This window comes from Camelus ferus, chromosome 8, assembly GCF_009834535.1.
Source record: "Camelus ferus isolate YT-003-E chromosome 8, BCGSAC_Cfer_1.0, whole genome shotgun sequence".
Taxonomy (NCBI): domain Eukaryota; kingdom Metazoa; phylum Chordata; class Mammalia; order Artiodactyla; family Camelidae; genus Camelus; species Camelus ferus.
Genome location: NC_045703.1, coordinates 61,785,113 through 61,810,705, shown reverse-complemented (window position 1 = coordinate 61,810,705; position 25,593 = coordinate 61,785,113). Strand labels below are relative to the sequence as shown.

Genomic DNA, 25,593 nt, shown 5'->3' with positions numbered 1-25,593 from the left:
ATAATCCTACACGGAGAATGCTCTGATTGTAAAGGACCTTGTGTAACTCAGTAGCCCATGGCCTGGATTTCAGAGGCGCACTCATCAAGTTCCAAGTCTTCATCTTGGACTAGATATTCGCAGTGCTGTGATTATTCATGTGTCTCTCTCGTTTGTAAAATTGTGAGATCTTTGAGTACAAAAATCATACCATTAGTCATTTTGGAGGGTGGCTGCCGGAATCCAGCAAAGTGACTGGTGCATACATACCAGGCAGTTAGCAAGTATTTGATGAAAGTATGAAATGAATCAGTTACTAGTGAAATTAGACCTCTGGATTAAGTTCACTGGATACACTACACAGAGTCAGTTGCTATATGTATTTTCTAATCCAAAATAAGTATTCCTTTGCTTTAAGATGATTTTTCTTCACCTTTAAACAATATACACATCTTCCAATGGCCCAGTCAGACTGTTTTTAAACAATTTAGGCTATTTTCGCTTCTCTTTTTCTTGTCTCCCTTTGTTACTTGACCGCTTGATCATTTGACTCCCCGGCGACATAGGATACTCGCGTGCCTGTCCATGCCTGGAAAAGGATGTAAATTAACCATGTGCTATTATTTGTCGTGGGGAATCCTGAAAATAGGCCTCATTTCTTGAATGAATCTCCTATATTGGTTCTTCCCTCATTAATAATTTATCGTGTGATTTATGACGCATAGTAGGAGGATATAGAAATTACCCAGTTTTAATGTTTGCTCCTCTGTCTTGTTATTTCCTAATAGGAGATACTGGATGCGCTACAGAAAGCGGAGCCTCAGACAGAGGATCTCAAGTCTCAGCTGAATGAACTTTGTCGATTTTCCAGAGACCTGAGTACATACAGTGGAAAAGTTTCTGGCTTGATTAAAGAATATAATTGGTGAGCATGAACTTACTGGTATTCAAAGTATTTTCACACAAATAAGAAGCCTGAGGTTTGTGTATTTTAAGTTGTGAGCTCAGTGGTAATGTAAATAAATTAATCTGTAAATACTTTGCTAAATGGTGTGAGTGCATACTAAAGACTGTTGATTCTACCGAACATTATTTTTATCTACTTTATCATTTTTTTCCCTTCCATTAAATGTTTCAAATCATGGTTTTAGTCTTTGTTTGCAAGCATCCAAGGGCTGTCAGAATAAAGAACAGATTTTACAGCAAAGATTTCGAAGAGCCTTCAAGGATTTCCAGCAGTGGTTGGTTAATGCAAAAATCACTACCGCCAAATGTTTCGATATACCTCAAAATATTAGTGAAGTTTCAACAAGTCTTCAGAAAATACAGGTAAGAGTGTGAACAATTAACTCTAATAGTGGTGCTTTAAGTGGATTAAAAATGTGCCTCTAGGTCTTAATATAAGCGCATTAAAGCTTTACTTAAGAAATTCAGATTTCAAATAAATCCCTGTTCAAAACAATCAATTGTGTACGTGAGAAGAAACTAGTCCATTCATATTAAGTGCATGCTGTTTTATGTGTATTAATAGGGACTTAGGAAATAATAAAAGCTCTTTTTATTTATTTGGCAAATGTTATGTCTGAGCACTCTAAGCAGGTTTTCTCGTTAATTTTCACAATAACCATATCAGTTACATAAGATAATTATAACCAATGTACAAATTAGGTAAAAGAAGCTTAGTCATTTAATATATACTATAAAAATTGTTTATTTCTTCTCTTTGATTTTACTGAGAAGTAAGTAGAAAATTGAGTGCATTTTTAAAGTCTAAAGCTTTTATTTGTCCAATCGCTTACGTTTTTCCTTACAGGAATTTTTGTCAGAAAGCGAACATGGACAGCACAAGCTGAACATGATGGTTTCTAAGGGAGAGCTTTTGAATACTCTGTTGACCAAAGAGAAGGCAAACGGAATCCAGGCCAAAATTGCAGCTGCCAAAGAGGACTGGAAAAATTTCCATTCAAATCTCCACCAGAAGGAATCTGCCCTAGAGGTATGTGGTACAGCCAGCCGCGGGCACATGTTCTGTGCTGTTTGTTGTTGTTATATTTGTTTGTCAAACCACACTTTCAGTACATCCAAACGCCCTTCTCAATGATTTGGTCATCCCTCTCTGAATTAATAGGTAACTGGATAACTGTAAGGAACGGTAGCTTCCTGCGTGGTAGGGGCTGCTTGCGTAGACTTGCCGGCTTGCTGTCCCATCGGGAACAGCTGGTTTTCCTTCTAGGCACTATCACGCAGTCATTCATTTGAAATCCCTCAATTTCTGAAGTTGTCCTAGGAGAGCTGAACAGAAACATCCATGTAAGGCCACAGAATGCCATGGGTGAGACGGTGCATCAGAACTAATGCAGATATCAAGTAGCAGGTTTTAAGAGTTAAGTACACAAAGAGACAATGGTTATACAGTTGTATTTTATCCAGAGACAGTATAAGCTGAATTTATTATAATTGCAACATAATTACTGCCACAATGCAATTGGTTTTTTACTTTTTTCTTGTGATCATCTGTTTTCTGTCCCCACTCTTCTCTTAGAGGAAAATTGAGAGGCATGGAGAGTTTTTTTTTTTTTTTTCCTTTTAAAACAATGCTTCCTGGCAGAATAGATCCTGAATTTGATTATGACCATAATTAATGCAGGATGGACAAAAATAAGGATAGAGAATTAGTATCTGGAAAGAGAAAACACATTTCCTCAATTCTTCTCTAACCAGAGACCATTGCAGTCTCCTTTGTAATGGTGGCTGTTCTTTCATAGTGGGCATCCTCTGTTTAATAGAGAGTGATGCCCGTTGTGCAGTGCCTGGAAATTTACTCTTAACCCTTCAGGGTTAAGGGCAATGTGCACTCCAGTGCAATGTGCACCAGTGCAATGTGGGCAGCATGTGCCATTGAGGAGAGTACATCTAGCAATGACTATGAGATCACCTGGTCAGGACATGTCCAGGAGGAGATGGGTAGGTCAAGAATTGCCTGTCTTCCTGCTTTCCTTATTTTCCTTCCTCCCTCCCTCTCTTCCTTCCTTCCTTTTCTATTAAGAATACACAGATAATAACACATACTATGTACCAGGCACTATGTTAGGGATACAAAAGAATTAGTCTTTTTCCCTCTCCCCAGGGAATTAATTTTCTGTAGAGGGAAACAGTATATAAAGAGATGATTGCTATGGGAATATATTCAGTATATTCAGGCTATGGGAATCACTCAGAGAAGGATGCAGCTAACTCTATTTGGAGAAATCAAGGGAGGTTTCCAGAAGGGCAAGATTCTAACTGAAACTTGAAGGCTAAGTCTTTGAATTTGCCCAGGCTGACATGCACTTCAGGTAGAAGGAATTGAATGTGCAGGGCCAGGGTGTCATGAGTGTCAACTACGAATGGGGGACTTTGAGAGGTTTGACATCCAGTTAAGGTTTTGTGGGAAGAGCAACAAAAATAAGACCAGAGATGAAGATTAGGGCCAGATAGAGAAATGTCTTGTGTACCAAGTACTTCGACCCTGATTCTCAACCAGAGTTCCTTATCTGAACCCAGAACAGCATTTATTGTTTCAATTTTCCCGACAATGGAACATAACCCATATAATTCTAGAGGCATAGGAAAAAGATTAATTCATTGGATACAATGGATGCTGTAGGACACTAGGGCTTAATTCTAGGGTTGAAAAAGGAACCTACTGGTCTTTAAGCTGGGGATAAACGTGTCAACTCTCTGGGCACAGTGTAGACTGAAATGGTGGATAGTTAGTAGCTGGAAGACCAGGGAAAGCTTTCATAACAGTCCAGAGGAGCGAGAGAAGGTAAGAACCTGAATTAAGAAAATGATAATGGACAGGGGATTTATCTCTAAGAGAAAACATAACAGGATTTGGTAACTAATTCAAAGAGGGGTGCAGAGAAAGAAGTTAAGTTTGAGTCTTTAGTTTCTAGTTTGGAAGATGGCATGAATGATGAAGCCATTAACTGAGCCATGAATATGGTAGAAAAAGTAGTTTTGGAGGGGATAGATATATTAATTTAATTTAATATATGTTAAATTTGATGGGTCTGCAAGAGATTCAGCAGCTAATGGCCAGGAAGGTAGCAGTGAATGTGAGTACAAAGTTCAAGAGCGAGAGGGTAGAGCTGCATAACAGTGATGGTGAGCATTTACCAGGGCCAGGCACTGTTATAGACACTTAGCATATAGTCATGCACTTAATCCTCGTAACAGTTCTCTGAGGTAGGAACTCTCTTAGCTTTGTTTTGTGAATGAGAAAATTAAGGCAAAAGGTGCTTCAATAATCTACCAAGTTCTCACAGCCAGGAAGAGACAAAGTTCAAAGCCAGGCACTCTGACTTGAAGTGTGTAAATGTGAGTCTATAGATGGAGGGCTTTAAGAGTCTGTAGGTGGTCGCTGAAGCCACGGGAGAAATATTTGGAAAGGCATGCAGAGTGGACGTTTAGTGGGAGGCCTATACACCCCTGGGGACATAGGGGTACGAGGAACAGTAGGAATTGCTTGACTTAGTATCAAGCTGTCTTTATTCCTGGGCCCCAGGCCCCTCGCTCAGACCCTATGACTTCACTCCTTGGACAAGGAACCCAAACTTTTTACGTTAGATCTCTGACTGAGCCCCCACTGCTCTGCTCCTCAGTCCCATTTCTTCATAGGACTAATTCCTGATTGTGGTCCCCTGTTTGCCCTTTAGTGACCTGCTGAGATTACAGTAGCAGGAAGATAGAAATGCCTTGAGTTTATGAATTTATTTAATGATTCAACATCTATTTGCTGAACATTTTTTATTTGCCAAGGACTATCCTAAGCTCTGGAGATACAGCAAAGAATAAAACAGAACCCCTGCCTTCAAGAAGCTTAAATTTTAGTAGACTACTCCAGGAATTATCTTGGTATCTTACCTTTGTGAAACACTTTTAATTTCCCAAAGCATCCCCAGCTGCCCATCTCCCTAAGAGGTGACGATGGCAGACACGACCGTCCCCAGTTGTGGGCACTGGATCAGACACAGGTGCACGCTGGGACCGTTCTCTCACAGGCTCCTGCAGTTCTCGCCACATAGACTTTTCAGCTAAGCTTTGTGGCTTTGCTTTTCTTCGACAATACTACCCAAAGCTCTGATTTAAATTTAAATTTAAAATCCTTTAGTGGGTTCCCATGGTAACATAAGTGTCAAATTCACTTCAGTCTAGCACTTTTATAAGTAATAAGACAGTGGATATCGACACCTTTGCTACAGTGAAATGACACCATATAAAACTTGATCACATACGCATGACAGCCCCGAAGTGTGAAAGCGGTGAGGACCTGCTCGTGTAAGAAACACAGGACACGATTTAGTGTTTCTTATATCTTTTAAAGTAGAATAAACAAACTGATAATTAAAAACATCATAAGCATGTCAACCATATGCTATTTCTTGTCTCACCATTAATCAGAATCGATACAATGTTTGTGAGGACTTATTTATATTCCTGCAAGGTGCCATGGTGTGTCCCAGGAAGTGTCAGACACAGCCCTCCCCTCATGGGGCTTGTAATCTAGTCGCATGTAATGTAGACAGGCATGCCTGCGTGACAGGAAACTCACAATCCAGCCCAGCCTGTGGTAAAGTATACAGTGACCGGTACAGACAGCAAACGCGACAGAGATTGGCAAGTGGGTAGGTGTGAACTCTGAGGTGGGCAGGAAAATGAGAGAAATATTCATTTTTGTGAAAAGGAGAACTTGAAAATCTCTAAGAGGATGTTCAAAAATTAGCCAGGTGCCAGGGTGAAGGACAGAATGTTCCAGACACTGGGGACAGGGAAAGAAGGGGAGAGGGGAGGGGACCTGGTTGGGGTGGGCTCTGAATGCCTCGTGAAGGACTCTGGACTTGTAATTACCTTTTTGTTTCTGTTTTTGGTCCCTAACACTATCTAAAACCTCGTAGAATCTAAAGATCCAAATGAAGGACTTTGAAGTAAGCGCTGAGCCCGTCCAGGAGTGGCTGAGTAAAACCGAGAAGACGGTGCACGAAGGCAGCGACCGCCTGCACGACCTGCCGGCGAAGAGGCGAGAACAGCAGAAGCTGCAGGTGAGCAGCCACTGGGCCCGTGGGCCCCGCGTCCTCCCCGTCCTCTGAGCAGCCTTAAGCGCAGGTCTAGACGCATGCCCCGCACCCCGGAGTGAGACCCCGCGGTCCGGAGACAGCGCGCACCCTTCCCTGATTTCAGATCTCCTGTTTTCCGGCTTCCCTGTGAGGTGTGATTTGTCGAGTCCTGTGGTCTCCACTCTGTGTGTAGCTTGGAAGTAACAGCGCCCTCAGGGCACACCTCCTGCTCGCGGTGTTTGTCTCCGTGTCCTTTGGGCCAAAGCTCTGTCCGTGGTGTGCTCTCCCCCAGCCTCTTAATGGTAACTTGCTTGTGCTTTTCAGTCTGTCCTTGAGGAAATAAACTGCTACGAGCCTCAGCTCCACAGGCTGAAAGAGAAAGCTCAACAGCTGTGGGAAGGCCAGGCTGCCAGCAGGAGCTTTGTGCACAGAGTGTCCCAGCTGTCTTCTCAGTATCTATCCCTAAGCAATTTAACGAAGGTAACGCCCGCCATGTGCTGTGTGTGAGTGTGGCCCCCGGGTCACAGAGCCGGGGCCCGGGGGGAACAACGCTGGCTGTCAGCCTGCCCAGCCCCGGGCGGGGCAGGGGAAGGCCTGCGAGTGCCCTTCCCAGCCCTGCAGTCCCAGCCAAATATCCATGCTGCGTCATCTCAACGTGGTTGTCTGCAAAGAGCAAGGGAGGTTTCAAACATCGCAGGGACTTCCAGTCTCTGGGATTGCACAGAATATTCCCTTGACTCCTGAGATGGTATCTTCCCGGGAGCTTTTATTTGGAAGACTCAAAGCATAAACAGAAGGCAGAGGATTGGGTCTAAAGACACGCAGGTTAAATTACTTTAGAAAAACATGAATTTAGAGCCGTTTAAATTTTCGTGGGCTAAAAAAAAAATTGTGGGCTAAATATCATGAATAGGGGATAACTTTTTAAAAATTTGTCTAAATTCTTTATACTCCTTACATGATAGTCAAAGATGTGTTGACTGAGAGTTTCAGTCGAGCTCCTAGAGCAGAGCTCAAGACTGGCAATAATTCTTACAAATGGGGATCCCAGGGTGACCTCATTTAGAGCGTTCAGCAGACCCGTCTCCTACCTTGAGCTCGGCCTCACCACGTGTGTCCCCTATATTTCCCTTTTGCACAGATCTGAGCCTTCAGGGAGCCTGCTGTAATGGCTTCACCGGTTTTACTGTGGGCTTACTCCTGGTCTGCTGTTTGGATCCTCGATAAAAAAATATTGAGACGGTCACTCTAGTCTAGTTGGGACAGTCACACTAGTCTAAGTCTTGGGATAAAAAGTCTGTGTTTACATCCATGTTTTTTACTTTTTTATCTTTAGAAAATCTGGCACATTTCTAAAATGAGAATAAATTAGGAACATCTTTCTATTCCTTTGTATTTTTTTTCCCTTGTATTTATTTAGGTACCAAAAAAAATCAATAGATACTCAAATACTTTAAGAGCTGAAAACTATATTCATAAGACCCTCTCTGTGTCGGCTATGACCTTTAATTAATAAGTAAGACCACGTTTATGGTCTCCATTTTTAAAACTTAGGGTTATTTAAAAATCTCAGATAGTTCTTTTTTAGATCTGACTGTAGTGTAGGTCACGTGGATACGTGGTATCATTTGAGCCAAATATGATCACTTGAAAGAAACTACTTTGATTTGTTTCCCAGACAAGATGTTAGGAAGAAATTTCACTGCTTCTGACAAATGTCACAATTGTCATAAAGATATCAGCAAGTAAGTTGAGGCACAGTAACTTCTCATTGTAATCTTTCTGCTTTTTGACCCAGTTGGTCTCATATTCTTACTCTTTAGAAAGATATTTCCCATCTCATAGATTAATGCAGACTCGTGTCGTATCTGTGCAGCTTATGGCTCGGTGGCTGACTGTTGTTATTTGAAACTAGGGGTTAGTTTTCCCATCTGAGTAGCTTCAGGCTGTGAAGTCTCTGTGGATGGACAGCTGGAAAACGATTTCTGTCATTTCCAGGAGAAAGTGTCAAGGTTGGATAGAATTGTTGCCGAGCACAGCCAGTTCTCCGCTGGGGTTAGAGAGTTGCAGGACTGGATGACAGACGCCGTGCACATGCTGGATTCCTACTGCCACCCGACGTCGGACAAGAGCGTGCTGGACAGCAGGATGCTCAAGCTGGAGGTGTGCCTTTTTATAGGCATTTCTCTCATGTATGGAATTTGTTTTTCTCAAAATTTCGCTAGTCTCCATCTGCCTGGTGTGATAAGGTAACGCTCTGTCCACAAGAAGTTCAACAATTCTCTGTGGATCTGATCCTGGTTGTATAGGGTGGCCTTGCCCAAGCATCCCTGAACTGTTTGACCCAGGACATATTCACTCATAAATACTTTGCAAAAAAAATAAAACAACCACTCCAATGTGGTTACTTGCTTGATATAGCCAGTGAAGAGGCTAGCTTCAAGTTACATCACAGACACATCTATTCTGAGAAAATTCTTCTATGTAACATTTCATTGGCCAAAACATTTCCTGTCTTGTTCAATTCATTCACCTGCCTGTATCAGTTAGTCACTTCTTCTCCCATCACAAGAGATTAGTTCTCTGTTAGTTTACGTTTGCGATAAAGTAATCATTCCCGCACCCATTCGCCTGTCATTTATATACTGGGTGTCTCCGAGGAGATGCACTCTGTCTTGATACCAGGGATTCGGAAATGAATACAGTGCAGTCATTGTCCTCAGGGTCTCACTGCCGAGGCTGGAGGCACAGAGACCACGATAACAGGTAGGGACGGGCTTACGGGGCTGTAGACACCGAGGAGCAGAGCTGGCAGGAGGGATGGGGTTGAGAGTTGGAGCAGGTTTCTCAGAAAGTCTGACAATACCTCCACCAAGATTTGAGAGCGGGACTCAACAGGCAGAAGCTGAAGGGAGCAGACGGCGCAGTGTGTGTGAGAAGCTGCCAGCAGTGCGTCCTGCTGCAGCAGAAACCGGTGGCTGAGGCTGACTCTGTCGAGGTTGGCCAGGTCCAGATGAGGGAGAGAGATGAAACTCTGCCTTTTAGGTGATATAAACCCCAGTTTCATGACTTTGACTTCAGACATCCTTCTTACATAGAAAAAGAGTAGTGCTTGTAAAGAATTTGAAACATGTAAATTAGTATATGATATGAATTAATCTATTTCTTTAGGTTTGCTGTACCAGACACCTTAACCTTTATAGCTCTCTTCCTGCTGTGACCTTTGAAAAGTGGGGAATCCTATTGTTGTTTATTTTTCTTTTATTTAAAAAACAGGAAAATTAAATGTCAGTGGAAATAAGGGATTATGCAGAGGATAATAAAGACCTGAAAACCACGGCCACTTGGAGACCAGTGGGTGACTGGGGGCTGGCACTCACTGGCAAGTGACTCTCCCGTCCGCCCCCCAATCAGCTCGAGGGAGCCAGGGCTCACCACCACTGCGGATCGTTCTGCTCTCCTCCGGAGCTCTGAAATACGGAAAGCCAGAAATGTGAAGCATGCAAATGACAAACGACTTCTGTGTGTGCTTTCACAGGCTCTATTATCCGTGAAACAGGAAAAAGAGATCCAGATGAAAATGATAGTGACCAGAGGGGAGTCTGTCCTTCAGAATACCTCTCCGGAAGGTGTCCCTGCCATTCAGCAGCAGCTGCAGAGTGTGAAGGACATGTGGGCGTCCCTTTTGTCCGCAGGGATTCGTTGTAAAAGGTTAGTGAAACCGAAGGACTACTGTGAAACCATTGCTCGAAAATCAACAGAACAGCTCAGTAACAGACTTGTCCTGGGCTCGCTCTCTCCCTCCCTCCTTCCTTCCTTTTCTTTTTTCTTATGAGAACAAACTGGCAGGTGCAATCTTGCATTTAGGTTGACCTGCAATACTATGTCTGTGTTTTAGTATAACTCCTAACTACACATCTTTTGTGGTGGTGTTTACTGACTAAAAGACAAGTGTTTTGTCATGTAACAATATATTAGTTAAAACCAAGTAGGTAACTCCAGGAGACACTAGTAGGTGGTAGGAAAGAGAGGTGAAGAAGGGAGGGCAGCCTATAAAAAGTGTGTTACCAAACAGGTTACTCCAGTGGGCAGCTGCAGCTTAACCCAGCAGGCATTGCTGGGAGCCAGGGTAAGGCAAGCCCTTGAGTTACCCCCGGGGGATGAGGGACCTGGAATATTTATGAACAAACTGCCGTAAGTCAGGAGGGCAGCTGAAGGCAACCCCTGGCAATTCCTGCCTACACTGCCCTCAGGCTGAGAGGGCACCAGGGACCAAAGGCTGAGAGGACACGGAGCTGGCTTGGGGAACTAGTCGGCAGTGTGGTTCAATAGTCTGGCTGGAGTGCAGTGTCTGCCACAAAAGGGCTCAAGCATCGTAGTACAATTAGGCACAAATAATTAATGAAGTTAAAATATACCATCTGTATTGAGAGTAAGAAGTGCTTAATTTAGCTGTAAGAGAAATAATCAAGTTTTAGCAACTAGACCAATTCAGAAAGTGTTAGCCTATATTGTTGTGATTTTCTAATTTTTAAATCTCATGCAAGATAGTGACTATGCTTGTTTTTGCTCGGTTCGTTCTTCCTTCTTCTATGAATTCGTTTTTTCTCTCCTCTGGATGTCTTACTCAACTTGATGGAGTTAAATAGTGATTCTCTCCCTGACCAGAGACTTAGCTCCAGAAAAGCCTTGCTCAGGGTGTCTCTCCTGGTTTTGCCCTCAGCCTTCTCCCAGGGTCTCCTGTGACCTGGTTACTGACTCTAGGTTTTAAATCCAGTCCCACTTCTCCACTGTCGGCCTGAACTTAACTGTCCCTTGCTTCCCAAGGCCGTGCTTGCCAGGACCTAGACTCGGATTTGATAAGCCATGGCCATTCAGCCCACCTCAAGCCTGCCCTGTCCTGACTGTGGGCTTTCTGCTGAGAGAGTGGGCTCAACAGGACAATGCTGGAGACTGGACAGACTGGGCTGAAAACGCTTCTCAGTGTGCGTCACTGTCCTTTCAATCACCTTTCAGTCAACTCGAAGGAGCTCTTTCTAAGTGGACAAGTTACCAGGATGACGTCCGGCAGTTCTCCAGTTGGATGGACAGCGTGGAGGCCAGTCTGAATGAATCCGAAAGGCAGTATGCGGAGCTGCGGGAGAAGATGGCTGCCCTCGGAAAAGCCAAGGTGGGAACGGATTTCCGATTCCGTTAGCTCTCTGACCGGTGCTCCAGAAGGCCGTAGTTACTCTGAAATGTGCTCACCTCTCTGCCAGGGCCGTCCACATGGGTAAACTGAATTTGGGAGTTTTACTATAATTTCTAGTGGCTTCCTAAACCAGACTTGTATTTGTGGCTATTTTATTAACGAGTTAAAATTTTCCCTTCCAGGAAAACCTCATAGACCCATGTTGTATGATACATTTAAAATTTAGCAACTTTTTTAGTATCTTTTAATATCTTCAGCCTGCTCATCATTAGGAAGGAAAAATTTTTTTTCTATCACATCCTTTTATATTTCTGCTTTTGTGCATTATTCATAGTGCTTCTATTACTACAGTTATACATGTAAAGGTTATTTAATAGATAGATATTGAAGGTGTATGTTCTTAAGCCTCCTTCCTGTTGATAGAAGTATTCAAACATAACGTCTTGGGGACCTTTGATTTATTCATCCAGGGCATATTAATTGGATGGTCTGTTCCACCTCAGACTTTCTGTGTCCTAAGCGATACTGACTGTCTTCTGCTCCCTGAGTCCTTCAGACTCTCAGACTCTCCATCACACTGAATATTCTACATTTTCGACCTCGTTTACCCAGTTCCTTCTTTCTCACCCTCACGTTGATATTAAGCATTACATCCTGCTGATTCTGTTTCACAAACGTCTCCTGACTGTAAATCCATCTTTCTTTTCCTGAAATGCGACAACCTTGTAACAGCTCACTGGTCAAGGGGATGGGGCAGGAACTGGTGGCAGGGAATCTACCCAGCGGGATATCGCCAAAGTCCAAGTGAAAAATGATAATAGCATGGGCTGGGGGGCTTGCTCCTAGGAGTCATGCAGGCAGATGGCAGGATATAGTGAAGAGCTGGAATTAACAGGATTTCATCATGGATGGAATGACGGCGAGGATGGAGAAAGGATGACTTCTAGTGTTCTCAGCTGACCATCTGGGTGGGAATGGTAGCATTTCCTGTTTGACAAAAGACTGAAGGGGAAGGAGTTTTGGAGGTGGCTGGGGAAGTGTAGGAATGGAGTGGAATTAGAAGCCCATTTTGAGGGCACATTAAGTTTGAAATATTCAAGCCAACTGGGATCAGTATCTCAGAGAAAGTTCTGGGCCAAGTATCAAATACACATACACACACACACACTCACATATAGATATATATATACAGATATATATACTCACATATAGATATAGATATAGATATAGATATAGATATAGATATAGATATATATACAGATAGATCTATCCATCTTTCCTTCTTTCCTTCCTTCATTTATCTGTCTAGAGGTGGATAGATAACCTGAGATCACTTGTCAACTGTGCAGTGACTATCCTAATTTTAGTAGTGTAATTGATACAATAGCGCGTGGTAACTCCTTTTTTTTTTTTTTTATGTTCTCTAGTTATTAAATGAAGAAGTGCTGAGTCACAGCAGCTTGCTGGAGACCATTGAAGTCAAAGGGGCTGGTATGACGGAGCACTATGTCACCCAGTTAGAATTCCAGGACCTGCAGGAACGATACGGAGCAATCAGAGAGAGAGCCAAGGTACGGCTCCCCGTGTTCCATGCGGACCCACTAAAAGGGAGTGTTTGGAGCTGTGATTATTTAAAGACATTTGTTTGGGGGAACGGAAGACTTGTGAAAGCAGATAGAACAAAAACAAAGCAAAATGAATCTTAATACTTTGAATATCCCACTGGCAAAAGTAAACAAAACCCCTCAACTATTGTTTATGAATATGAAGGTTGCTGTAGGAAAATAATTCTCAACTGAAACATCCTAGAAAGTTACCTATTTAAGAAAAATTGGGGGCAGACTCACAAATGCCTTAATATACCTGGTGATGGAAATTTTCTAAAGCAAGAAATAATCACCAATAATCTCTATCATTCTTTACTTAAGTCTCACAAAGAAAATAAAAATAACTTTTCAGAGCACACCCTACTTTATTAGACAAAGTACATGGAAAATTAAATCCACGATGAGTCCAAATCCTCACTGAAGGCCCAGTATAAGAATTTCAGTTTTCTTCATTAGGAAAAGTGTATTTTTATGACAAGTAAAGTTAATTCATTTTTTGGAATGTCCATGCTACCAGGAATTCAGAGATCAGGAAGTTAATTCAACAAAGTGAGCTTTCAGACCCCTTTTACTCCTGATATGATGTTTTTATATCTTTTGCATAAATCTGGACCTTTTATTCTTCTAGAAACCATTCATATTTCAATGATTTAATAATCATACTTTTCTAAAATTCCAGAAGTGAATTCTTACAGTCTGTTGAAGCTACGTGTACTAACATATTCCCATCTTAATCATCTTAAATGCTAACAACAGGAAGCAGTAACCAAGTCTGAAAAGCTCGTCCGCCTGCACCAGGAGTACCAGCGAGACCTGAAGGCATTTGAAGCTTGGCTGGCGCAGGAACAGGAAAAGCTCAACCGATACTCAGTTCTCGAAGGTGATGCCCATACTCACGAGACCACGTTGCGGGATCTTCAGGTAAAGTTACTTCCTCACAAAACAAAGGCATTTCCATTCTGAATATGGAGTTATAATTTTAAGCAGTGGGACGTTAATATGACCTTAAATCCTATAAATAACTGATAAATATTAAATGAAACTCTAGTAAGTAAGGTCTGATCTAGAGCATTCTGTGACCTCAGTAGTATATGCTAGTTGAGACCATTTGGTAAGCAATTTAGACTGAGCAAGACCGTTTGACTACGAAGGTGGCCTCTGTCAGGAGTGGCCAGTGGTCTGATTTGTGGCATTGACTGGCCCGCGGGCCTGTTGCTCCTTGCAGGACTGGATTAGATGGGGGACACAGCTGCAGGAGTCAACAGAACATGACCCTTCTCAAAGTCGAATTGGCGGCACCATCTTTGGCCATCTGGTTTTAACCCAAACCTCCTGCATTGCTGAGGTTACAGGCCCAGGGTCAGAAACCTAGAGGGAGGAATTCGAGGAGCTAGAAAAAGCGCTGGTGCTCAGACAAGCAGACTGCAATTCAGAGCCAGATGGCAAACCTCGTGGGGAAAGTGGTCCTGATCCATTTACTTATTTACTCACTTGTCCTTTACTGAATACCTAAGGCAGCTCAGACACTTGGCTATCTACTACAGGTGAAGGTGATTAATGTGCTCTTCCTGCCTGCAAGGAATTTGCATTCTAAAGCAATGCAGACCCATTGATAGATCGTTACAAACAATGTGATGAGGACAATGATAGAGTAGTTCAATGGCTCTCATAAAAGCATCGGAGAGAGCCCCTCAGTCTTGCCTAGAGAGACAGGCAGGGGTCCGGGGGTGCCCCAGGAAGGGAACACCAGGCACACACAGGAGAGAATGGAGAAAGGCCAGCAAGTCGGCTCCATTCCCAGCAGCTCTGTGTGCGGACTTACTGACATGCTGTCAGCCCTCACTGGAATGGTTCAGGGCTGGGCAAGATGTGCCTACAGCTCACACAAGGTGGGAAGCAGGACTGGGATGGCTCTTGCTGGCTATAACATGTATGGCTACTTCAGTGGCAGGAGTGCAAGGTGGGGACGAGGTAGTCTGAACTCTGATTCATGGTGAGGCCTGACCCTGGGTGACTTTGGGCAGGAGAGAACCTCTCTGACTCAGTTTCCTCCGCAGAGTTGTCCTGAGGTAGGACTAAGAGAGATGGGAGAAAAGTCTTATTTAAATGATAGTCCATTCGTGAAATAGATAGTAGGAGTTGGAGGGTCGGAATTTCATTCGCTTATTTAAGGATCCCATCCATCCATTCTATTTTAAAAGAGTAGGGTACCCTGGTCTGCTAGGTGTGGCTGTTGTAATTTATTTTGTTTTCTCTTAATAACCCCTTTGTTTTCTTTTAATAACCCCTCCCTGCACTTCACTCCAGACATTCTTGGCAAGCAAATGCCAAGCTCTCTAGGGTTCTGTGTAGGAACCGGGCCAATCAGTCCCTTGTCACCAGCAGATGTTTCTCCTGTTCCAGTCAGAGGAAATATTTCACTTCTGTCAATGTTAATGTGGCCCAAACTCAAACCTGACCCCAACCTCTCATCTCACTGTGTATTCACTTTTACTGACATTGTCATATTTTGAGTCGCCATAAATGTTAAAAAGGAAGGAAGATGCTAGAGGCAAAAAATGGTGGTGAAGAATTGTGACATTCTAGCCGCACAGCAGAACTACTTCAGGACCCTGATGTGCTGCAGCACGCTTGGTGGTGTGGGCATCAGCCAGCAGTATGGACCGCATTTTGTATTTACTGAAAACATAATTTGGGTCATGGAACATAGAGACTTTTAAAATATTGAATGAAGAGGGTGGTATAGCTCAGCAGGAGAGCACATCCTTAGCATGCATGAGGTCCTAGGTTCAATCCCCAGTAACTCCCTTAGAAAAAAAAAAAAAAAAAAATATATATATATATATATATATATATAAAAAAAACATATATATACACATATATATATACACATAACCATATTTCCCCCTCGTAATAAATACCTGAAATGGGGATATATAAGAATTTATCTAATACAGTGGTGATTTGTATAATAGTGAAAACTGCTGTAAAATATGGAAAAATTGATGTATTGAGAAGATTAATTGGCACAAGGATCAGTAGCTGATAGCCCAGAGTCACCATTCCTGTATTTCAAATAAAGTTTTATTGGAACTCAGCCACGCCTGTTCATCGCTGTGGCATCTACGGCTGCTTTGTCACCATGATGGCCGGGTTAAGTAGTTAAGCGGTTGAAGCAGGGACTGTCTGTCCCACAAAGCCTTGAATATTTCCTGTCCAGCCTTTACAGGAGAAGTTTACCAATCCCTGAATTAAGGAGATTGTATAAAATTAACTTTAAATTTTTTTTTTTAAGAATTTGGGAATAAAATTTCTGTCTGTGGCCATTTTGATTAATCTTTTTACCTTCTAAATCGTTCTTCTCTTCCATTTACAGTTCACATTACAGTATTCTTGGAGTGGTATCCTAGCTGAGGAAAAGCATATCCATTAGTTTGAACCATATGAGATTGCTATTTCTGTGGGTAAAAGTGTTCGGGTATCAGCAATTTCACTGGTATTAAAGATTTAATAATATTTTATTCTAACTAAGTATGTTGGTACTTTTAACATATCCTACCTCCTGGTGGAATTTGACTTGGCCTCTTTCAACGTTAGATGATTAGATCAAGTAACAGTATGTTTTTTTTAACATTAAGAATACAAGTGTATAATATTTTGCCAACATGTTTAGAGATTTTCTTTCTATTAAAAATAGTTTATGCTCTTCAAGACTTGGCTCACACTGAATCTGTAGGGTAAATTTCTGGGGCATATGCTTTGGTGGAGGAAAATGTATTTGCACCTTGGAGTACTTTATGAGCAGGTGTGACGATTCAACCTTCCAGGTTTGTCTGCCCTGAACCCTCCAGGGCCAACTTCTTCTTGGCATCGCATTCCCTAGAACAGCTTTGGCAAAGGATCCCTCCTTAGCAAAAAAGAAGGTCCATTGTTCTTTTCTCAGGCACAGGTGTGGCGCTGATCCCATTCAATGTCAAAGCAAGAAGCCTTAGGCTCTTAAAGTAGATTAGGAGCCATAAAAAGCCTAGGTTATTATATTAAACATAACTCTTTAATCACAGTGTTTTTGCCTGTACGATGAAAAGCCAAATTTCAGAAATTGTTTCTAAGACGACTGAGAAAAATATTTCTCTCTGTATGTGTACATGTGCATCTTGATTATTTTAATTGGTTATATTTTAGAAATCTTCCTCCTGACTTGGGAACAGTATTCAGTGTTAGATACACATTTTTGTGTGTAAGTCGGAATCAGACCACTCTTTTCTAATATTAAGTTCAAGAGGGCACAGTTGGCTTGAATGAGACGTGATCACCTGTGCATGTGTAAAACTTGAATGAGGTGTGACGGCCATGCCTTTCCCCTACAGGAGCTGCAGGTGCACTGTGCAGAGGGGCAGGCCCTGCTGAATTCAGTGCTGCACACCAGAGAGGAAGTGATACCGTCAGGCATCCCCCAGACAGAGGACCGGGCCTTAGAGTCTCTCCGGCAGGACTGGCAGGCTTACCAGCAGAGGCTGTCTGAGACTCGAACTCAGTTCAATAATGTGGTCAACAAATTGAGACTGATGGAACAAAAGTTTCAGCAAGTGGATGAGTGGCTAAAAACACTGGAGGAGAAAGTGAATCTCAGGACTGGACGTCAGTCTAACCGGGCAGCCAAGGAGATACAATTACATCAGATGAAGGTACAACTAGTGTAAATGCCTGATCTTTGTCAGAGTAGCAGTTGCCTTGCATAGTTTGTTTCCTTAAAATATTTAGTAACTTTTTGTCCAAGGTTTAGATTTTGCAAAATGTCTTTCTGCTTGCAAAGAAATTTCATTTAAATTACAATGGAGCATTTTTCTACTAACAATTATTTATTAGAATCCTATTTCAATAAAATACAGTTTAATGAGGTATTTTATATTTTCTTCCCATACCTCATCACCTTGCTTTGTAAAGACACGTGAATGCTAGTATTGCAATAATTTTAAGTTTATGGTTCTGATCTGAAATTGCTCCAATCTACTACCTTGGTATAATACTTGATAATTAATTTTATTCTAATTTTTATACAGATTCAGTGCATATGATTAAAATAATGCTTAGACCTTCAGAATTTCTTTTCCTTATTCATCTATTTTAACACATATCTAAGTACAACAGAAAATATAAAAATCTGTATAGTATGAACAGAAAAGCATTCAAACTTATAAAGTGTACAGTTTTTATCATGTTCTCTTATTATAGTTTTTCCTGAAGTTTCTATAAAACACATTTTCAAAATTATATCACATAATAAATATACTCTAAATACATACTGAGATCATTTTCAATTAAGAAGATATATGTACTTGTCTGACTCAAGGATCCCTAAGATTGACCCTTCTCTTCCGATGCTTGTATCATTTCAGAAGTGGCATGAGGAAGTCACCACGTACAGAGATGAGGTTGAGGACGTGGGGTCCAGGGCACAGGAAATCCTGGACGAGAGCCACGTGAGCAGCCGAACGGGCTGCCAGGCCACCCAGCTGACGTCCAGATACCAAGCCCTTCTCCTCCAAGTGCTGGTGAGCCGGCCACCCCTGCTCGTTACAGGCCAACAGACTTCGCAAGCCAAATGTCCTTCCTTTTATTAACTTCCAGTGAAGATATGTGTTTATCAAGAGAAGCACTGGCACAGGTCTTGAATTCACGCTTCCCTTTTGATTTTTCTTTCAAAGGAACAAATACAATTCCTGGAGGAAGAAATCCAGAGTTTGGAGGAGTCAGAACTATCCTTAAGTTCCTATTCTGACTGGTACTGCTCTACTCATAAAAACTTCAAGAATGTGGCTGCCAAGATTGATAAAGTAGATAAAGCTATGATGGGGAAAAAAATGAAGACACTGGAGGTAGGCGCAAGTAGCAGACTTGGCTCCCAGCACTCCTGCTTTCACTGAGCGTTCCCTTCGCCCACGTGGAACTGGGAGCGCATGCATTCAGCCCTGCCCTGTGTGACTGGTGATCCTTGGCTCCTCGTTTCACTCTAAATTCTAAGTTATAATCTCTTTAAGCCCAAAACTGGCTTTCATTTATTTCTGATGGGATGTGATGTCATCTCAATGACTTCCACATGACTGCTCACGAAATTCTTAACTAAATTCTAATTTAACACTTGAAAAAAGAAAAAAAGAGGACACTAATATACTCATCTACAAAATCAGAAACAGACTCTCAGGCAGAGTAAACAACCTTATGGTTACCCAAAGAAAGGGGGTGGGAAGGGATAAATTTGGGAGTCTGATATTTGCAAATGCTAGCCACTATATATAAAAATAGATAAAAAACAAATTTCTTCTGTATAGCACAGGAAACTATGTTCAATATCTTGTAATAACCTTTACTGAAAAAGAATATGAAAATGAATATATGTATGTATATGCATGACTGGGACATTGTGCTGTACACCAGAAATTGATACATTGTAACTGACTATACTTCAATTTAAAAAAAATTAAAAGAAAAATGTATCTCAAATTCATGGCACTATGCTTCTTACTCAGATCTTTAGGAGCATTGTTAAGGAGGAGAGAAACATCATGTTCTTTCTTAAGTCCGTGAGTTGGAAATGATACACTGATCAAGACTTCTAAACTCCTCTATTGAAAGGAAGAAAAGAGGTTTCCTGATTGCTGGCTGCCCAGATCTGGTTATAAACTTCAAAAACATATTTTAGGGGGAAATCGGTGGACTCAAGACTGGGACTTGAAAGGCTTTTCTTTAAAATGAAGGAAATAGTGCCAACTCTGTATCTCCTTCCCCCTCACTCTGCTTCTTAGGGTTTGCTAAAAGACATGGAGAAAGGCCAGAGTTTGCTGAAATCAGCCCGAGAGAAAGGAGAGAGGGCTGTTAAATACTTGGAAGATGGCGAAGCAGAGACATTAAGGAAAGAGATCCATGATCACGTGGAGCAGCTGAAGGAACTGACCAGCACTGTCCGGAAAGAGCACTTGACTCTGGAAAAAGGCCTTCATTTAGCAAAGGAATTCTCAGATAAATACAAAGCACTAACTCAGTGGATAGGAGAATACCAGGAAATCCTGCACATTCCCGAAGAGCCCAAAATGGAGCTATATGAGAAAAAAGCCCAGTTATCTAAATACAAGGTAGTGTGCAGTTACTCACTGACAGGTGCCTGAGGAGGGCATGTGGGACTAAATGGGAGGGATGCGATTCCTGGTTTGTGTCACCCTCATTGGGTGCTGGAACACGTCCTTAGCGTGCCTGTGCTGCGGGTGGTGAGTGATGTAGATTTATTTGGCTAGATACACTACGTCAGACTGGTTTTTCCATTCAGGAATCATATCTGCCTGATATTCAAAGATTGTATCAGTAAATGGAGACCTGTTCTGACAGTGTGACAGTGACAGGTATATGAGTCCTCCAAATGACTCTTCCTGGCATCAGGATCTCTCACTTGTGGATTTTATCTGTTTCCTTCATCTTTTGGTACCCAAGGCCTATAAGCTGACCTATGAAAATTCAAAATAAGACATCATATTGTCAAGAAAATAAATTCTAATTAACCAGGGATAGTTAAAATCTTAGGCATTAGTTTTTGAAAGAATGAATGGTGATATCGACATCAGTCTTCATGATATAAATATTTCACCTATTTGGAGGGAGGGAGGGCACAGCTCAGTGGTAGAGCACATGATTAGCATGCACGAGTTCATGGGTTCAATCCCCAGTACCTCCATTAAATAAATAATAATAATAAATAAACCTAATTACCTCCTCCCACAAAACAAATATTTCACCTATTCATATTTGGGAAACAATTATGAAAGCTTTTATGTGAATTATATGAAGCCTCTATAGTTTGTTTTCTAAATTTGACCAGAATGATTTAGGGATAGTCTTTAAAAATACAGTGTGATGACTCACCTCGAAGCTTTTCCTCTTGGAAGCTTTTTCCTCTTCCAGCCAACATGCCTATTCCTATCCCGGGTTTTTGGGCCAAGCCTGATAGCGTGTGTTTGAAGGTGTCATGTAAAAATCACTGCTGCTTTTTGTACTCTCCTCTGAGTTCTTGATATATTTAAATAGCACTTTTAGCTTCAGTGCAGCTGGAATTTGTTGCCCTAACTTCACATCCAGCTCAAGCTACAACTGACTTCATGACTCAAAATCAAGATAGCACCTCGCTCCCTTCATTTTGTGTTAAGACTTTTTTCCCCTCTGCTGAAAAGAACGAGGTAGAAGCCAGAAATATGAACTATGTTAAATTTAGCCCAATGTAGTTCTTTATCCTACTTCGCTCTGCACGTGTGAAGTGCTGTTTGATGGGTTAGTTTTACTCTGTATCTTAAAACTGACTTAGCCATAAAAAGACATTCTCTCTTTATTGTTTTACATTTATTGATTTATAAATCATGTCAGGTCTTTATGTAAAGTAGATCATCTCATAAATCCCCACGTGTGTGTATATGTGTATAAATTATGTGTATATATATAGTATGTATGTATATGTATATATACATGTGTACATATATACATTTGCCTTGATCACATAGATGAGCTGGCTCTTTTTTTTTTTTTCTTTGTAATTCAAGTCACTTCAGCAAACAGTGCTGTCCCATGAACCATCAGTAAAATCAGTGAGAGAGAAAGGTGAAGCCCTTCTGGAACTGGTGCAGGATGTTACTTTAAAGGACAAAATAGATCAACTTCAAAGTGATTACCAGGATCTCTGCAGTGCAGGAAAGGTAAGGAGAGACCCGAAATTCAATAACAATGTGTTCCTTTCCCAAAAAGAGGGTCCAGGCTCCTTTTTATCTGTCAGAAAATTTTAAAGACTGGTAATGGGTCGGTATTTTCCTTTTTATTCAGATGGGCATTTTAAATGGCGTTAACGACTCTGTTTTTTCCTGCTCCTGGTGATTTTCTGACGTGTGTAACTTTTCCTACCCTATCCGTTGCACTGGGGTTTTAAAGCTGTTAAGCTTTGAGTAGATTTTTGGCTAGAAAGTCACTTCTGATGGGCACCTGGCTTCACAGGAGCACGTCTGCAGTCTCGAGGCGAAAGTCAGAGACCACGAAGATTACAACAGCGAGCTCCAAGAGGTGGAAAAGTGGCTGCTGCAGATGTCAGGACGGCTGGTGGCGCCCGACCTCATGGAGACAAGCAGTCTAGAGACCATCACCCAGCAGCTGGCCCACCACAAGGTACGCCGATCTCTATAGAGCCAATGGATATGGGTGGCTTTCACAGGTGTGCCCGTGTGTGCACGTGCGCATACACGCACGTTTTTTCTAGATCATAATGACTGTGCTTAAAGAATCAGGTCTGAGTCTCAGGGCTGCCTGATATGTATGTATTTGTATTACTGGGTCGCTTTGCTGTACTCTTTAAATCAGTGACCCTTCCGTAAAAAACAAACCTAAAAAATAAGAATGCCTGATAATTGAGAACAGTGGAATTTAATATTTAAGTGACTTCAACAACCGCTGAATCCTGGCTTTCCACTTCTGAATACCTTGTAGCATTTTTCCCAGCTAATAGTTTTTTATTGCAGAATATGTTCTTCATGGAGGAATTGATCAAAGAAAAAAAAAAGAGATAATCTTTATTTTAGAAAAGATAATATATAGAAATAGTAATCAGAGGGCCTAGATTCTAGCCAGACTTTCTTCTTTCTAGCTGGGGGGACTTAGCCTCTCTGAGCCTCCTCTTTTCCTCCTCTGTAAAGGGCAGCAATGATATCAGATCCATTGCGTAGCTGTTAGGGTCATCATGGGGGATAATATATGTGAAAGTATTTTGTAAACCACGAAGTACAGTACTGAGATGAAGTGTTCTTATCTTTACTAATATGTATTTTTAGTAATCATATGTGCCAGATGACAGATGTCATATGGTCACAATTTCATGGAGCACTTTGGGTGACCTTAATGGGAAACTGAGTTTTAGTCGTGATGTGGTAAATATCTAGTAGTAAGTCTTAGGACAACTAGTTAACCTCTCTGGGCTTTAGGATTTCCATCTGTAGGAGAAAATTTTATTTAGCAAATACAAACAGAAAAGTAACCAAATGATACAGTCTGTTTGGCACTGAGGAAATACCGTCAGTAACCTCACGATGTGGTTCTGTCCCAGCTTGAAGACGGAACGGTTCTTTTCAATAAGGTGCATATAATAACTGTTAACCCAGCACCATTGGGAGAAAAGTGGTGGACCCTAGGCTGCTGAAAAACTGCCAGGTTTCCCTTAGATATATTGAAGTGTCGACCCAGGAACCCTTGTGTTGGAATATGTTACTTGTCATTAGCATCATAGGGCAGTAAGGAAACCAGAACCTGATTTGAAAAAGTTGGTTCTTCCTCTCTTGAGAAAGCTCACTAGTAAACGTGTGTGGGCCGAGTGGTGTGTACGAGCTGGAGTCAGGCAGAACCAAGTCCAAAGCCAGGTGACTGTGTGACCTTGAGCACATTATATAACCTCTCTGTGCTTCAGTCTCCTTATCTGTAAAACAATAATAATAATACACACTTATCAAGATTTATATATAGTTTCTGGATGATAGCAGGTGCTTAATAAATGGTAAGTGGTAAATATTATTTTTATCAATATAAATAGTATTAGATGAAAATTAGTATTACATAATTTATTTAGACATTAGATTATTACATAAATCAGAGATCCTACTATTAGATAGATTAAACACTAGTAAATTAGACTGAATAGTAATTAGATTATTTAGGTATAAATTATACCAGAATTATAATTAATAGAGCTGAAAAATACATGAACATCCTTTTTGCTGGTAGTAATACCACGGAGCAGATCTCTCTCTCCCAGAGCAGTTATGAATTCACTCCTCTTACAGTTTATGTCATCATCTCTATGTAACTTACTCCATTAAATTCATTAACTCTTCCTAGTGGAATATTCCTGAAAACTTACTTTTTTTTTTTTCATTTGCTGATATGGTAACCAAGACAAATTGCAAAACTCTTTTAAAAACATTAAACAGTGAAACAATTGATCTTAAACTTCCTGTGTGATCAATAGATTATTTAAAGACTACAATTGGAATAATGAGAACTCTGTATTTGTTTCGTTTTTGTAGGCAATGATGGAAGAAATTGCTGGCTTTGAAGACCGTTTGAACAACCTTAAAATTAAAGGAGACAATTTGATTAGCCAGTGTGCAGACCACCTTCAAGCGAAACTTAAACAAAATGTGCAGGCTCATGTGCAGGGCACGAAGGATAGTTACTCAGCCGTCTGCAGTACAGCCCAGAGGGTGAGCACCACAGGAACGTTCTAGAATGACAAAGAATTAAGGAGAAAGGCTGTGCAAGCTAGAAGTCTTTAAAAATAGTTTTTAAGCTTCAGTCTTTGGGACAGTTTTGATGTTTGTCCAGACAGAAAAGAGGGTAGATTTCACAGCTATGTGAATATAGAACTAATACATCATACATTTAATTAATGTGACAAAGTGGTGAATTTCAGATATTTGGTTTTACTCAATCCCTTTATTCTATGAATTGATTATGCATAAATTTTTAAAATTTTGTTTGTTTTTATTTGCACACCATCAATGCTTCTGTCTAATTTGCCATTTATTTTACAGAACAAAATAAGTTTATTCTGTAAGTTTCATAATACTTATTTTTTGTAACTATGAAGCCTAGGTTCTACTCTAATTCGGTATTTTTATGTATCATGTGGAAATTGAGAAAAGAAGTAAGTATCAATTTTGAGGTATACTTCCACTAAAATGGAATTCTTAATGTTACAGAAATAAGTCTAAGATAAATAAAAAGCGGCCTTTTAACAACAGTTAAGTAAAGTTAGTGGATTACTTTTTAATATTCTAGAATTTATAAATGACACTGCAAAAAGTCCGTGTATTTTTGCTACTGGGCTGAGTAATTACTGGGGAAATACAAGTGATGGGGGAAATTGTCTGTGTTCATCATGATGATAATAAAAAAAAAATGCTAGGTGATATTGTTGACTACCTAAACTTGGAAAATCCACCTTCAAAAAGTTAAGTTAAAAAAGACGGATGAAGGACTGTAACAAATAACGTTAGATGATGACAAAGAGCAAAGGGAGTGAGATGAGAAAACAGCAGCGTGGAGCTCCCTGGGGCACTCATCCACCCACTCACTCAGCAGGGGTGTGTCGAGCTCTGTCTTTGCAGTAGGGGCTTTTTCTGTGTGTTGAAGATACAGCTTAATTTTTTTTTAATGGTAAACGTTGGAAAGACAAACATTTCAAAAATAAATTTTTAAAAAGCAGATGAAATCCTAAGAACAGAGTCAGAACCTCATGATTCGAGGTTGCAAAAATGTTAAAGAGAACAAAATATCATTTTCCTTTTTAGTTCTGCTTGGAATAAAAAATAAATAAGGGATAGTCCTAATATCAGATGAAAATGATGAATTTAATGGATGACTAAGAAAAGCAGAACTTAGTTATTGCTTCTCTTGTCTCAATAATGAAAGAAAAGCCAGTCTAGCCTCGTATCTTTCTTTGTTTTCTTTTGATGAGTAGTTTGCTCAGGAATATTTCACCTTGATTTTAAGGAACACATAGTAATTTCTCAATACATCTTTATGGATGAAATGGAAGTTGGCTGGTTGAGTAATACACGTATTAAAAAATGTTTGGATTATTCTGGATTATCGTTGTCCTAGAATGTAGCTACTCAGATGAAGTCAGGGCATCAAACTCTCCCCT

At 40.9% G+C, this 25,593-nt stretch overlaps 1 protein-coding gene across 13 annotated transcripts in view; it reads left to right on the top strand.

The window, feature by feature from the left end:
* SYNE1 (spectrin repeat containing nuclear envelope protein 1) overlaps positions 1-25,593 on the top strand; it is a 427,871-nt gene that overhangs the window by 210,319 nt on the left and 191,959 nt on the right. For all 13 annotated transcript variants that reach the window (XM_032485189.1, XM_032485193.1, XM_032485194.1 and 10 more), the window contains 17 exons: positions 768-904; positions 1,131-1,308; positions 1,793-1,975; positions 5,919-6,062; positions 6,402-6,557; positions 8,076-8,240; positions 9,616-9,788; positions 11,094-11,247; positions 12,696-12,839; positions 13,632-13,796; positions 17,243-17,560; positions 18,272-18,427; positions 18,581-18,751; positions 19,679-20,005; positions 21,455-21,607; positions 21,900-22,067; positions 23,972-24,148. In XM_032485189.1, the coding sequence (XP_032341080.1) occupies positions 768-904; positions 1,131-1,308; positions 1,793-1,975; positions 5,919-6,062; positions 6,402-6,557; positions 8,076-8,240; positions 9,616-9,788; positions 11,094-11,247; positions 12,696-12,839; positions 13,632-13,796; positions 17,243-17,560; positions 18,272-18,427; positions 18,581-18,751; positions 19,679-20,005; positions 21,455-21,607; positions 21,900-22,067; positions 23,972-24,148 (3,069 nt within the window). The remainder of the gene's footprint in view (positions 1-767; positions 905-1,130; positions 1,309-1,792; positions 1,976-5,918; positions 6,063-6,401; positions 6,558-8,075; positions 8,241-9,615; positions 9,789-11,093; positions 11,248-12,695; positions 12,840-13,631; positions 13,797-17,242; positions 17,561-18,271; positions 18,428-18,580; positions 18,752-19,678; positions 20,006-21,454; positions 21,608-21,899; positions 22,068-23,971; positions 24,149-25,593) is intronic.